Source organism: Dicentrarchus labrax, unplaced genomic scaffold (assembly GCF_905237075.1).
Source record: "Dicentrarchus labrax unplaced genomic scaffold, dlabrax2021, whole genome shotgun sequence".
NCBI lineage: Eukaryota > Metazoa > Chordata > Actinopteri > Moronidae > Dicentrarchus > Dicentrarchus labrax.
The window spans coordinates 1049545-1065782 of NW_026136701.1; the positions used below are offsets into that span (position 1 = coordinate 1049545).

General features: G+C 40.6%; 1 protein-coding gene across 1 annotated transcript in view; it reads right to left on the reverse strand.

The window, feature by feature from the left end:
* LOC127369666 (E3 ubiquitin-protein ligase RNF31) overlaps nt 1–16238 on the reverse strand; it is a 29077-nt gene extending 12839 nt beyond the window's left edge. Inside the window, exons 1-15 of the mRNA XM_051411237.1 lie at nt 16011–16238; nt 14506–14704; nt 14211–14357; nt 13584–13739; nt 10085–10141; nt 9179–9377; nt 8594–8777; nt 8177–8310; nt 6405–6577; nt 4070–4303; nt 3792–3977; nt 3552–3698; nt 3272–3457; nt 2057–2263; nt 1799–1972 (exon numbers count right to left, since the gene is read on the reverse strand). Coding sequence (XP_051267197.1) covers nt 1799–1972; nt 2057–2263; nt 3272–3457; nt 3552–3698; nt 3792–3977; nt 4070–4303; nt 6405–6577; nt 8177–8310; nt 8594–8777; nt 9179–9377; nt 10085–10141; nt 13584–13739; nt 14211–14357; nt 14506–14703 — 2382 coding nt within the window. The 5' untranslated portion in view covers nt 14704; nt 16011–16238. The remainder of the gene's footprint in view (nt 1–1798; nt 1973–2056; nt 2264–3271; nt 3458–3551; nt 3699–3791; nt 3978–4069; nt 4304–6404; nt 6578–8176; nt 8311–8593; nt 8778–9178; nt 9378–10084; nt 10142–13583; nt 13740–14210; nt 14358–14505; nt 14705–16010) is intronic.

Genomic DNA, 16238 nt, shown 5'->3' on the forward strand with positions numbered 1-16238 from the left:
CGTTGTGCACTAGCACGCTATAATTACTATAGCTATGCGATTGTGACAAATTATGTTATTCAGTGTTCTTATGTTTTCACAGTTACCATGGTAACAAACTCAAAAGCACAATCGGATCCAGCAATCATGTATTTGTGATTTGAAAAAGCAGCAGATTTTACATTTTAGACACCTGCATGTAGGCTCAACATCATCTCATCCAGTGGCTTTATATCAGCTACTTCATAGAAAAATTTCCACTCATAAAAAGGACATGCCGAGGTTAGGGTTAGCTCATGGTGACTTGATGCTGTGTAATATCTAAATGTGAGGGGGAAGGCGCTGCTCAAAGAAATGACTTGGATATTGACATACAATAAACCTTCACTAATGAATGCGCTTTGATACGCGCTCTGATGCGAGCTGAATTTAACATGTGAACTGTGAAAACATAAGAACACTGAATAACATAATTTATCACAATCGCATAGCAATAGTATTCAATTCATTTCAATTTTATTTGTATAGCGGCAATTCATAGAGAGAAAGACAAAAGGACAGAGACAAAAGTAGCAACAACTACACTAATGGTAGTGACTGATGGTGATGATGATAAACATGAAGAAGATGATGACGACTACGACATCAGCCAAATCGATGGGGGACAATGAGCAATGATAATAACTGTAATAATAATATAAATAATAATAATAATAATAACAATATCAGTAATATTAGCAGTGGGAGTCAAGCAGGACCATGGCAGGAGGCTCCACCAGGATCCATGAGAACCTGCGAGACGAGAAAGCACAAGAACTCCGGGGAAGAAGTGAAGTTAGTAACATGCATTAATGGGACATGAATGAGTGCAGAAAGAGAGAGGAAGAGAGGAGCTCAGTGCACCATGGGAAATCCCCCGATAGTCTAGGCCTATAGCAGCATAACTAAGGGATGGTTCAGGACTCACCTGATCCAGCCCTAACTATAAGCTTTATCAAAGAGGAATGTCTTAAACCTACCTTCCATTGCGTCGTAACTTTTTCAGTTTTGTTGTGGCTTTTGGAACTCGCTGATACCTCTCGGCCACAGTAGTTTTTAGCTAAGCTCGTACCGGGCTTCTTCTTTCTTTGTAATCTGTCTCTTGAGAGTCTTCAACTTCACGAAAGAACAACACCAAATCACTGGAATATACTTTTTAAGTCTCTGTATTTGACTTTTCACAGGAGACCCCTCCGATGATCTTACACAGGGGCCACATGAATGGGCTGACAACAACACATAGACTGCACCAGATGTTGTTGTTTTTTTACTGATAGAAACTCATGCCAGAGAACAGTATGAAAGAAGCTGTAATCCCACAATTACATCAAAATTTATTTCACACCTGGTAATCAGAGCTAAACAATCTACATGTTGTAGCTTTAATTACAACCTACACACCAACTAGGATGATGAAACAAAAATAAAAGCAGATGTTTTGTAGAAATATATAAGATGTACTGTGCAAAGCATGTTACTGAATACATCAAGACTAAAGATAACCAGTAATTTTTAAATTCCAGGCACAAGGAAGATACAGGCCTTTCAATTAAATAAATCCATGGCGACTTCAGAAACAACATACCCCATGCTGTAGGTGGCTATGACAACACACAAACATGGTACACAGGGGTCTGAGTCGACCTACCAGTACCATAGACTGTATATAACAATGGATGACGTAACAGTGAAGCCAAACCATCACAAGTAACCTGGTAGCTGACTGCAGTATAGGTCATAAACCCTGCCCCCTCCATGTGAGCAGATGAAACTAAACTACCTGGATGTCCAGGGTGGAGAAGTAGCTGTTGAGGTGCTCAGGGTCGTTGATGTCAGGCTCCCAGCAGACTGGACACACCATGTCTCTGATGTGTTTGTCCCTTACAGCGATGGTGAAGTGCTGCTGAAAACAACCACAGCACACTGAACACTGGCACGACGTCAGAGACTGCATCTAAGACAGGGCGAGAAAGTAGGAAATTCCTTTAGATACGCTTCAGAGCTGCAAAACCTATATAAAGACTGACAGTCTCAGTACCTTGCTGTGGGGGAAGACAGAGAGGCAGATGGGACATTCTTTAGCCAGCACTCTCTTGATAAACTCCCTGTCGTGGGACTCCCGTACAGCCTGCACTACATCTTCCAGTGAGTAGGGGGCACTGTGCTCCAGAAGCAGCGACAGTGCCAGCTCACAGCGACCCCAGCTAGGAAGATCGTACACCGCTAGTAACCTCCGACATATGCGCTGGAAAAGAAGACAGAAATGATGTAGAAGGGTAGAACAAAGACCCAGCCTACTCTTATTAACATTAGTGTTAAAGGTCCGGTGTGTAACATTTAGGAGGATCTATTGTCAGAAATGGGAATATAATATTCATAGGTATGTTTTCATTGGAGCATAATCGCCCACAGTAGTTTTGTACAGTAGCCCAGAACAGACAAAGCAAACACCGGTTCCAGATAGGACCTTTCGTCAGATTCGACCTTTTCTGTGAGTCTCATGACCACTGTAGTTTTTCCTTTGTGCTTTGTTGTTGTAGGCCCTTGTGCAAGGCAACCTAACCCCGAGGAACTGCTGATGGGGTGCTGCTAACGTGGCAGCCCATCACTCCACCATCTTTCTCCCTGTTGCATGTCCACAAGTGCATGAAGTGTGTATTTCAGCGTGTGTGTGTGTGTGTGTGTGTGTGTGTGTGTGTGTGTGTGTGTGTGTGTGTGTGTGTGTGTGTGTGTGTGTGTGTGTGTGTGTAAAAAATAAAAAAAGAGTAAAAAAAACAATTTCTCCAATAGGGGAATAATAAAGTACATATCTTCATCTTATCTTGTTGAAACTTGGTTGAAATTTGCAATCTCAATGCTAGCTCAAGTCTCTCAAGTCCTACACACTGGTCCTTTAAGGCAGATTGCCAAATGATCACACAGAAGCTATGGTGAACTCACATTTCTCGTTACTTACTTAGTAGGTGACTTTTTTACAAATAGCCTTTTGTCATATTTGCTGAAACTGCCACAGATAATGTCTGAATATATGGGTTTGATGCCCTTTAAAGCAGACTTGCACTGTTAATTTTCCAGGAAACAGTTATAACACTGCAAGCTGAAATACATGTTAAGACCTCTTTTTTGTCAACTCTGGGCTGGGCGTCTCAGTGGTTTAGGACCAAACAACCCTCTTGGCGTTAATGTTAAGAAACCTTTTAAGATGGCTGAAGGTGGAACTGTACTGAGGTCTCCTGTAAACACCTGTTCTCACCTGTTTGTCAGGGTGATGGATGTCTACAGGAGGCTCGGGCTTGTCACTCCAAATGCGCTTGTGGAAGGCTTCTAGAAGGGGTCGCTGCAGCAAGGTCAGGCCCCCTCTCACCTCACCACCACTCTGCCTCAAAACCTCATGACAGCGAGCCTCATCGCTGAAGCCCAGCACATGCAGCTTCTTCACCTGAAAGGGTGGGGTGAAGAAAACATGACACCATCTCTACACAAAAATACTGCTGCAATATTGTTGTCTCTAAACATGGAGACATATTGGTCACCTTGGCGAGTCTGTCTATCAGAGCTTGTCTGGCAGCTCTCTCGGTGTCACCCCCTGTTGTCAGCCACGCTTGCTTGGCCTCTGCTCTGGACAACTGGACCACACTTTCTGTCCCAGCATCCTCAGCAGGAGCTTCACATGACCTGTTCTGTATTAGAGGACAGAGAACACTACTGACAGTGACTGTCAGAGAAACATAGATGTGTCAGGATTAAACAGGCTTTGAGAGAAGCATACTGACTGTGTGCTCTGTTGAAGTCTTGTCAGAAACAGACTGAACGGAGGATGTCGCCACCTGTATCCTGATCTGGTCTAACAGCAGCGGAAGCTCTGTCTTTAACCACTTGCAGGGCAGGATGTTGCTGTCCCCAGCTACCCTCATACTTGTGTACACCTCTTCTGGACTCACCCCTTTCTTCTCCCCATCCTGACACACACATAAAGGACAGACACACTAGAACACAAACTCTAAATGTAGTTAAGATCCAAGCACAATTACAGGTAATGAAAGTGACTTGCTCTAATCAGCTGAATCAGCTTCAGCCCCTCCTCCTTCATCAGTCTCTGCCTACAGGAGTCCAGGTCTTCAGAGGGGGGCTCTTTGGATTTGATTGGCAGGGCAGGTACACGTCTGACGGGCGAGGGAGGGCGAAGCTTCGCAGGTAGGGGTGCAGGCTCTGGGCGAGCCAGGTCACACATCTCACACACTGTAGCAGGAGAGTAGTTCAGATAGGTGCAGAATTGACACACCCACTGGGTAGAGAGACACAGCAAAAGAGAGAGAGAGAGAGAGAGAGAGAGAGAGAGAGAGAGAGAGAGAGAGAGAGAGAGAGAGAGACATTAACTCTACAGAATTCAAAGTCAAAACATTATCTGCAATTGTTTGTGTTAACTGCACAACTAGAGCAGATACAACTTGTAGATTTGAATTATAAGATTTCATTATAAGTTGGGAGTTTAGTGGTCGTGATGTTGAAGACATGCAACTGTGGTGTAGTTCGTTTACAGCCCTACGTTAGCTTTTAACTTCTCATGATCGCATTTATGCTTCAAAAATCATTAAAGTGGTGTTAATTTGTGATTATTATCTTGTTGAACAAAATCTGCAAGTATTGTAAACCTTTGTTCACCACTGAGCTTAATAATAATAAAAAAATTGGGTGTCATGTTTCCATCACTGCGGAGCAAATAAATAAGAGTAGAGAGCTGGGACTGAAGACTGATTATACTCTTTCTCACTGAAGGCAAAAGCCAGATGTTAGTGGGTGTTAGTGGGTTTCTTGTCCAAGAGGGGTTTATGTAACAAAAATGTTTTAAATCTGGTTGGCATCTCATATTTTCAAGTGTTCAAGTCTTATTAATGTTGTGACATGACCTTTAAGTTATAATCTAAAATTGGCAAAAAAGGGAAAACACAGTTATATGAACTTAAAAACTACAAACCCTTCCAAAGGTTACTGGTGCAGGCATTTTTTTGTTCATATGAAGACAGAACACTGGAGTTTGTTCTTTCTGACCTGTCACTGGTCCACCAAAAGAGGATTCTTCGTCTTCTTTACAGTTGAGGGTTTAATAATTGTGTTTGCCCTTCAAGGAACCTTTAGAGAAGCTGGTCAGCAGAAAGCTTTAGTCAGGGGGTCGATGTGTTTATCCTGTAGCTGCCATCAACACAGATCAGGTGAAGTGAGAATTCATTTTCTGAGAGGTTGCTGCAGAGCACAGTATCACTCACCGTGTCTCACTCTACCTTCTATATAAGAAATTGATTTAAAATGGCATGTTCTCGCAAAAAAAGCCTTTCTGATTACATTGCCATATTATATAAATATATATATATTCACTTTCCTTTAAATGAGCATATTTTATCAGCAATAATAATCTGTCTGACACATGAAAGCTGGTTCAGACATGCTGGGATGTTAAAGTTAAGACACTCCAATTAATTCAGAACGCTGCAGCACGAGTACTGACAGGAACTAGGAAAAGAGATCACATCTCTCCTGTACTAGCTTCTCTGCACTGGCTCCCTGTAAAATGTAGAATAGAATTTAAAATCCTCCTCCTCACCTATAAAGCTCTTCATGGTCAGGCCCCTTCATATCTTAAAGAGCTCATAGTACCCTATTACCCCTCTAGAACACTACGTTCTCTGAATGCTGGGCTACTTGTGGTTCCTATAGTCTCTAAAAGTAGAACAGGAGCCAGAGCCTTCAGTTACCAAGCTCCTCTCCTGTGGAACCAGCTTCCAGTTGTGGTTCGGGAGGCAGACACCCTCACCACATTCAAGAGTAGGCTTAAGACATTCCTCTTTGATAAAGCTTATAGTTAGGGCTGGATCAGGTGAGTCCTGAACCATCCCTTAGTTATGCTGCTATAGGCCTAGACTATGGTGGAGCCTCCTGCCATGGTCCTGCTTGACTCCCACTGCTAATATTCTCTCTCTCTCTCTCTCTCTCTCTCTCTATATATATATATATATATATATATATATATATATAGAGATGGTATATATGTACTTACCTAACCCTAAGCAATCTGTAATCGTTTAAAATAAAATGTCTTCAGCAAGCTTTATTTGGAAAGTTACTAAACGTTTCATATTCATTGCTGTTGACTGCATGTTGCATGTTAACTGTTGCTCACTTGACCATGGCTCCCTCCATGTGCAAACATAGCATAGTTGGAAGCAGAGGGCCACTGACCCAGCTGCCATATTTGACATGTAGACTCAGAACGTGTTGGTAGGGTTCAGACCAAAAATGTCATGTTCAGTCTAGACCAAACTGTGGACCGACAAACTGACTTTGCCATTCTGCTGCTAGCATGGCTTGACACACAAAAACAGTTAACTGACCTGGCTGTCAGGGTCACCGGGCATGCCCAGCACTGGAGCTGGTGGTCGGGGGGGGTTCATGGGTGGGTGTGACGGGGTCACTGGAGGTCGCGTGGCCAAACGAGGTCTCTCGCACACCTCGCACAGAATACTGCTGGCTGAATTCACCACAGTACAGCTCTTACACTGCCACTCTGAGAAGAACACATTAACACACACAAATACCAGTTTGTTCTAATCAATACCAGGTACCATTATGTCATACCTGGTGTACTATGATTGTGATGACAATTTCTTATTTTCCTAAGAGGTAAATAAGCTTTGGCCATTGTTGTGTCACTGAAAGAGTTAAAGATGTTATAGATCAAGTGTATATTTAAATTAAAAGCTCAAACAGAGCAGAAAAATATAAATATATCCAGTCAAGCCTACTTTGTCAATCTTGATTTGAATTTGCTCTTAATGAACTTCCTGCAGGTGTTTCAGAGTAAAAGCCTTACATGAAAGTGAAAGAGTTATATGTAAAATAACTGAATGAATTAAAAAAGTACAATGTTACTGGTACCTGAAATAAATGTTAAAAATGTTTATTTGAATTACACAAAAGGCAAAGAAAATGTGAAAAGATGTGAAAAATGTTTTGCAAGACTGGCAATGCATCTTGGTTGCTTAGCAACTATAATTGTCACACTCTCTCAAATAAACTTTGCAGTTGGTATTTGCCTACATTACAATACAAATTATCAGTAAAAAAACTTAAGAAATTACATATACATTCCTATCCATAATTCATAAAGATAGCCTATGAAAACGTATGAACGAATGTAGAGAAAGATGATTCACAGCAGGTGCAGACGTAGCTTGTTGCCCTGCTCGCTAGATACATAATGTATGGGAGATGGTGGGCGGTTGTAACACTTCTTGTCTCAGCACCTATAACCCGCTGACATTTTGTGTTAGAGCTCTCAAATTTTGGACACAAAAAGTACCCTTGCTTGGGCTTCTACAAATAGTAACATTTCGAACTCTTGTTTCGGTTTATTTTTTGCAATTTTTTTGTAAAAATAGACAAAAATTACAAAGATAACAAATAATATACAGTGCAGGGTGAGGCAGAAAAACCCAGTGGGCTTATTGGGACCCACCACTTAACTGTGTTGTTAAAGTTTCACTAAGTCATAGAGAACACAGAATTAATATAACAAAATAATATGACTTGGCTACATAAAAGTGATACTTATAGCAAAACTAATAACAAAATGTATGTGATAACAACAATAATAATATATTATTATAGTATAATAATATGCAGTTTTATGTTATTGTTTTATAGTTCTATAGTTCTATAACCTACACTTCATTCTGGGCTCTTTTTCTTTTTTTTAAAATATTATCTTTTATCAAATAATATACTTTAATTATTAATGTCTTGTTCTGAGTTATGTTAAATGAATTTCTGTACAGCAAACTACTACTGAGAATAAATCCAATACTTACAGCTTTCTGCAATACTTGCGAGTGCGATAATATGAGTGATGATGAATGTATCAATTATTTTGGTGTTTTTGGTGTATTCTAACACAATAAAAGCATTAATCTCTCAAATGGGTATTTTTTATAAGAGATTATAGAGTTTGGAATGTAGCAGTCAAAAGTAGTAAGTAAAGGGTGGATTTATAGACTTATTTGCTTAAATTATCCGAGTTTCTATGCCACAGAGGAAACTAGAATGTGGTAGAATAAAGGAGGCGGGATTACTGGTGTGTCAGGTGCACAGAAGAGAAAACACAGACCAGAGATGGTTGCTGGCTGAGATTCATCTGCTTTAGAGCTGATTGATTCCATGCGGGGGCGCTCACACTCCTCACAGACCACATCCTGGACAGAGTTGACTTTAGTGCAGTGAAGGCAACGCCAGGTGGAAGAACTGAAATGGGGGAAGAGGGGCTGTTATGCTGTTGTGACATGAACATACATATTGAAAGGAAGGACAATCTTTATTAGGAGCACTAGAACAAACCAGAGGAACCTGATTTTTTCCCAGATTATCTGTCTCATGTTATACTGTCAAGATATAGCTTTAATAGTTAAAGGTTAAACTGTTCAGTGAAGCCAGGAGTGACTGACAGGTAGTCAGAACCAGCACTGGCAGTGGACCAGTGGGATCAAGAGTTGTCTAGGTTTATATTGCCAGAACTATAGATGCTGACCTGTTACTGTTCCTGTTTTGAGATGATGACGACGATGATGATGATGATGATGTGACAGCTGTGCGGCGGTGGTTGGCCCTCTCAGGGTAGGAGTGGTACAGTCTGTCACATTCTGAGCAGAGCCCCTGCAGGCAGGTGAGGCAGTGGGCAGAGATTCGGAATATTTCACAGATAGTGCAGTTCTCTAAAACAGAGATAACAATACAATGTACCAAATACTGTCTTGTTTGTTATACTATAATCTGCATCAATTGACCCTTTCTAAATTATATCCTATTCCCTAAGGTATATCCTGACAAGTTCATGTGCATCAAGACACCAATGGTATGTGGGCTTACAGCAAAAACTATGAGTAGGAGTTTTGACACACCTGATATGCCACCAGTGTGAGGCTCTCACAATGTAAAATACACCCTCAACAAAGTCTTTCTAACAAAGTCAAGGTGTTTCAATGTGTGAAAACAAAACCACCTGCTTGATTAGCAAGGTGTGTATGTCTGTGTGTGTATGAACTTAGTAATTGCAGAAATAAATAAATCACTAACCAAGTAGTCAAATGCAAAAAACAGCAATTTCTCTCCTCACCTGGGTGTTTGTTTGAGGAGGTGGAAAAGACCTGAATGGACCTGAGACTTTGGTGGTGGGCGAACAGGGAGTGAGCATGGCTGCTCTCCCTGGAGGGGCGATGGTGGAGGGGGAAAGCTAAAGACTTGGTCTGACCGTCTGAATGACACGAACTGGAAGAGGAGTGGTAGACCACAGTGTCGGTGTTGAGACCTACATCCTAAGAGGAGAAAGGAGTGGGTGCAAACTTGAAGAATTAGCACTACAGGTCAACATAAACTTCAAAATAAGAGTTTACTCAGTATAAAGGAATAACATATCAAGGTAAACTTTATACTTCTACTCCAATACAGCCCAGAGGTAAATATTGTACTTTTTACTCTGCTACATTTGTTTGACAGCTTTAGTTGCTTTTCAGATTACAAACTAAAGAATGAAATGGTCTTCTTAAGCTAAATAAACTATTTAAAAACCCTCTCGGGTTAGCTGGAAAATGCATCGTCACAGAGCTGAAAACAAGTTTTCTCGTCTGTGCTCATGAAAATTTGACTTTTCCGGGATGCATGGTTCTCACAGGACATCCACACTACAAACACATGATGATCTTATTGAATATAATGCTTTGCTGTACAAAACTACCCAACTTTATACAGCTTAAAGTAATATAAATGAGCACAACATTTACAGTAAAATGTAACATACACATTAACATAGCAGTATTTATACTAATCCAAAAAACATCCTTTATAGAAGTAAAACACTGGGACAGGGAACATTTTACTGCACTATATATACTTCTACTGGTATACACACATACCTTTAAGTAAGGTTTTGAATCCAGGACTTTTACTTGTGGAGTATTTTTACAGTGCATGGTATTGATACTTTTACTGGGATGACAGATGATGGTGGTATGATGGACTTTACCTTGTGTCTCAGAGTAGGAATGATTCTCTCATAGAACTCAGAGTGGGGATGAGCCTCCTGGAATCAAAACAAATAAGTTAACATTAATGTTTTTATTTTAAGTCAAGAAAAAGAGTACAATGCTACGGAAGCATACTGCATTCACTTGGAAAAATCTATTTACTTTATACTATGTCCTGTTTTTCATGAATAAATGACTAAACAGGCCTCACGTAACAAATTTATCCACGATTTGTTCTTGTTTTGTTAGTACCCATTGATTTCTGGGGTTCCTCTGACGTTTCTTATTTTTGCTCTTCTCTTAGGTAAGAGCTAATTTTATGAATTGTTTGTCCAATGCAAAGAAATAAAGGTTTTAAATTTGAGGAACATAGGAAAAGCACTAATTTTCCACTCTGGAATGAACGTTTATTTTAAGTTTATTTTCCATGTATGTCAATTCCACTATACTGCTGAAGTTCTTCTTATATATATCTTAAATATAAATTTGTCATCATATATATCATCAATATTTAAATATCATATAGATATATTATTATATTTCTGGAGTATGCATTGAGCTATTTTAATTAATTTCTTATTTGTTTTTAGTCTCTTCTAGCATTAGAAGCATGGGCCCACTGGAGGCTGTCTAAGGGCTGGCATTAGGGGCTTTGCGTCAGAGTTATAGGGCTGAGATTCCTGCCTGGGCCCACTGGTACATGGTGGAGGCTGGTTATAAGATTTGTGTTGAGCTCAGGGGGGTTGAGTCTAGGGCTGAACGAATCAAGTTTTGATTCATGAAAAATTCTCTCAGATTTATGAAATAACATGTTGTTGATTCAGAAAATGCAAGTGAATGCAAAAAGCTTCATATAACGCACTACACATACATGTATTCCAGAGCAGTATAAGAATTAAAATGTGTAATATTTAGAGTCTATGCTGGTTCCTTTCCTTTCAGTTGTAGTCTGCAACCATCATACAGCAGCAAACTACGGAGCCTCTAAAGGCTTTAAACGGTTCTCGTGAGCACGAGAAACCTTAGGTTAAGTTGTGCTTCATGTGCGTATGCCTCTAGACCCGCGGTTCTCAAAGTGTGGGGCGCGCCCCACTGGTGGGGAGGAACAGGAGGAAATTTTCCTTTTTATGCCTTTATATCTTTAGCCAGACATCCCAACTGTCCCGGAAGTTCCGGGAGTCTCCCGCATATTGATAGCGGCTCCTTGACATCTGCAAATGAGATCCAATGTCCCGGAATCTGGAGCAAGACCGTGCACTAGACTGGAGAGTGACTGCATGTGTGTGTGTTTGTGTGACTATAAATGCAGCGCGTGTGAGAGCAAACTGCCCTTATAGCTGTGTGTTGCCGCTTATTTATGGAGAGAATTTTGTTCCTTTATTATTCAATCAAATAGAATAGATTTGAAACCAAAAAAGAGATTTGAGAGCAAAAAAGAGTAAGTGGCAATCAAAACATTTTTTTTTTGAGATCGAAACAGAACAGGTTGCAATTGAAAAAAAATATGAGAGAACATATTTCTTCAACTTCAATCAAAACTAATGTTTGTAAGTAAAAACATACGACCATTTTGCTTATAAATCAGTCCTCTTTCCTTGCGAGTTCTAAAGTTTTGCTTGCGAATTCAACTGCACTTGATGGTGGACGAGAGTTGTTGTTGTGAATGTACGGCAGGCTGTAGCCAACGATATATAGCGCAATTCATTACTTATGGGAAACGTTTCAAGAGCAACAGGCTTCTCCAAGCAGCACAGCACAAGGGAGAAGTGGGTGTAATGCGGAAGACGTAGCCAGTCAAACCAACCAATAGAAACTCTTCTCTCGTCCACCAGCGTAGGCCCCGCCCATCAAGTGCAGTTGAATTCGCAAGCAAAACTTTAGAACTCGCAAGTAAAGAGGACTGATTTATAAGCAAAATGGTCGTATGTTTTTACTTACAAACATTAGTTTTGATTGAAGTTGAAGAAATATGTTCTCTCATATTTTTTTTTCAATTGCAACCTGTTCTGTTTCAATCAAAAAAAAACTTACTCTTTTTTGCTCTCAAATCTCTTTTTTGGTTTCAAATCTATTCTATTTGATTGAATAATAAAATAGCTATGGATGGTATATTTCCTGGTCTGTGGCGGAATTATTTTCTGAAACAGCAAAATAGCACCAGGGACCGTTTGCGCCGGAACACGCCTCCTCTTTTCGCTGAACCGCCCCCTGGAGCGCAAGTTCATTCCCTAATTTAAGGACGTGCGTTGGTGGAGGGAAAATTCCAATGTGCGTCGAGTGCAAAATAGGAATTATACAAGCGCCAGTGTACAAAGTCAATTGCGCTGAGTGTAAGATAGAGCCCTTAATATCAAGCATTGCTACTGCACCAATGTGGAGAAATTCAACAATAAAAGTCCATATTTGTACAACCAACAACTGACGTTAGCTAAGGTTACGTTCTCTGTAGCTGAGAGCTTGATTGACAGCCTGGTGGTAGCAACTGTGCATGAGCACCATGTTGTGGCGAATCAACACATGGCTCATTTGAATATTAAAATTAGCCATGTGTTAATAGGTCACAACACGAAAATGTAACCAATGAAATTACTTATTTTGACACACAATTTTAGCCAATAAGTATTAAACTAACGAGGTAATGTGTCAAAAGGCGGACCGTTTTTGTTATTTTCTCAAAAGGAGGACAAATGAGTGTCCGGCTTAAGGCTGCGCCTGCAGCCGGACAGGGCATTTAAAGGCAGGACTGTCCAGCCTAAAGCCGGACGAATGGCCACCCTAGTAATGGCTGGCTTGACCGCAGTTGATGAGCCTAGAGGCATATGCGCAAGGAAGCACAACTGCCTGTGCTTAACTTAAGGTTTCTCGTGAGCACGAGATACTTCTGCTCACAAGATACTTTCTTGTGAGCACCAGAAAGTATCTTACCTATACAAGATAAGAAAGAATACAGAAAGTATCTCGTGCTCACGAGAAACGTTTCATTCTCCCCCCCCGCCCCCATGTCCCTTTAGGGACTCCGTAGCAAACCTTTGCTCACAAGGAGAAGAAATAAACAATAATACCTCATTATTACCCAGCCTTAATCAGAATCACTGAGTCAATGAGTTTTCATTTCCATCCCCTTACTCCCTGGAAAAATGCCATTTTAGTCAACTATTTACCATCTCAATCATACATACTGCATTCAGTACAGAGGTGGTATTCTGGAGTCAGGAGCATTCAGACTTTTCAAGAATACACAAACAATAGCACACAAAAGACATATACACAGAGTCACCACTTTGAGTTGTCTGTTAGCCTACATGTTATACAAAATTTCCTTCTCCAACAGCACACTTAGTGTGACACAGTAAGAGCTATGCTGGAGCAGACAGAAATGCACAATTATTGGGAATGCTCCTGGTACTGCTGCAAACTGAGGATCCAGCGGTTTCCTTTAATTCCTTTAAAACAATAAAGAGCAAGAAGCTAGTATGCATGCACAAATTACACACACACCTTAATGAGCATTTCTAGTTCCATTCTCAGACTCATCACTTCCAGCGTTACTGCTGCTACTCGGCCCACATCAGGATCCATGACATCATCAGGGAAACTGAGCCCATCTGGCTGCTGATTGGAGTAACCATAGAGACAGAGCACTGCTCGTCCTCCCTAAGAGCAGAAAGAACCAACAGGATGTAATGTGAACTTTTTGTTCATTTTCTTAAACAGTTTGCGTTTGACATTAGAACATCCCAGGTTCTTCACACAGAAGTTCTATCAGTCAGCAAGGGAAATCTTTTCTTGGGGCCAAGAATAAAAGGGACAGGATTGAGAGAAGCCTGTAGCAGCTTCCAGATAGGGTGAAGACACATTTGGGACAAGATTAGGACAGGATGAGGATAGGGATGGGACAGCTTCAGGACAAGACTGGAACAGGTTTCAGCTTAGTTTCAGGGAACTTCCGTGAGAGGCTACATGTTCTGTTCAGGTTCATGGAAAGACCAGGTCAGCCAGTCAGTCATCGGTTTGTTATTACTTTCTATTGTTTTGTTTTCAACAAGAAGTTCTGTTGATTCCTTTAGTTGTACATTTTTAAAGCACTTGTAATTCTCTGCTATACTCTATGTGTTTTATTGTCACCTGAATAGCATCAACAGTGGCCCTGAACACTGGATTGTTGTGTTTCACGGTCCTCCAGTACTTTGGCCTGTTGGGATTTGTCAAGTTACAGCCATACTTTTCCAGGATGTTCAGTGCTGTAGACAATCGTTGGAGAGATGCAAGGGTCTGAAGAAGAAGCAGAGAGAAAGGGATATTTGGTGAATAGTTTGTTAAATAGTTTTAAGGTTCACACATGTTAAACATGTTTTTTGTGTGTTTCTCATCTTTAAAATTTGTCTATAACGTAGTTGTATGTGCACTAGTTCTCCCTCACCTCCTTCCTGTTGCCTCCAAAGCTGTTTTCTATGACCATGGTCTCTGCAGTGATGTGGTGGTATTTGGAGCAGGGCGGTAAAGGCAGATTAGCCATAGCCATCACCCCGGCCCGCACCTCCACCACCCTGCCACCAGAGTACAGACACACTTCAGCTCGACTCCGCACCTCCTGCAGCTGCTCCGACAGAGATGGCATTCTGCGAACACACACACACACACACACACACACACACACACACACACACACACACACACACACACACACACAAACAGAGTCAGTGACTAACATTCATATGTTATTAGGTAGAAGAAAAAACACATGGATGCATTTACAGGAAGTGGTGGACCAACACACTGGCATTGCCATCCCACTGGCTAAAAGCACGAAATATTAAAAGTGGGTACTGGATGATTTAATCTTAATCTATTTTACCTATTCTTTTATCAGATGTAATTAATAGAGCTAATGAATATTTCTTAATGAATAGTTATGTTACCAATCATATGAATGCATGCATTTATTCTTTTGTCTATGTGACATGTAAAAGAATTAGTGTGAAATGCCAATCACATTTTCCCAACAGACTTTTTTTCCCAGTGAACATTTTGACATGAAATATTAAGGTAAACACTATTATTATTATTTATTAATACTAATTAAGGTTCTGTTCCATTTAGTGTAGCAGACCTTTCCACTGAGCCAACATGCGCCATAGCAGTAATTAGTATCAGTGGCAACACCTGTGTAAATCTCATTTTAGGAAAACTGTCATAGTATAAAGAACAGAGAACAATTTGCATAAAATAGAAGAGTAAAAAAGTTAACTTTTTATGCAACAAGAAAAGAGGGGTCAGCAATCATGCAATTGTTTTTTTTCACAGTCACTGTAACATTCAACATCACAGCCCTCAGTTTACATTCACAACAATGCAATCTAGTGGTTGGGCTTTTAACCAGTTTTAGTTTTCAGTTTTTACACACTTGATCTCAAGAAAGCAGGACATGTAGAGAGCAAAGATGGATGAATAGTCAAGACACACCCCCTCATTAATGTGAATACAGAAAAGGAAATTAATCTGGAAAAATAAAAAGGGCAATAAATATAAACAGAAATAAATGCAAGCAGAAAATATAAATTAATTTAGCTTTAAATCAACCTGCATTAATTTAATAATTAAGGTGGGCCAGCTACAATGCTGATTATATTATTACACAGAATTAAGTGCAATATTTACTTTTGATATTTAAGATTCATTTTACCTCATTAAATTGTGTAATGCTGAACTGGTAGTGTTGTGGTGTTACACTGCTGTCATCATCACTGCTACATGTGGAGGTCATGTTACATCACTGTGCGGTAGGTTCACTGAACCGTCACACGTTGAAACCATCACTAAATCAGGCTTAAACTGGAACAACGCCAGGCTAACAGCCACACGGTGAATGAATCCCAGAATATGGGGGTCAAAGTGTACGGTGTGTGCAGGTGACAGTGTTCCTACCTCCTCAGTGAATCCGGGGGGGCTGCTCCCCTTCTCACAGTCCTCCCTCAGCACGCTGATTTCATTCACACCGACGTAAAACGGTCAGCGTTACAGCAGCAATGTATGTGTCCAGCAGTTAATGCAAAAACTCCTATAACCATAAGGATAACGGGAGAGCGGTGCGTCATCCCGGTGCAGCACACCGGGCTCTCTCAGCCTCAGCAAAACATGGACGCAGCATCAGTG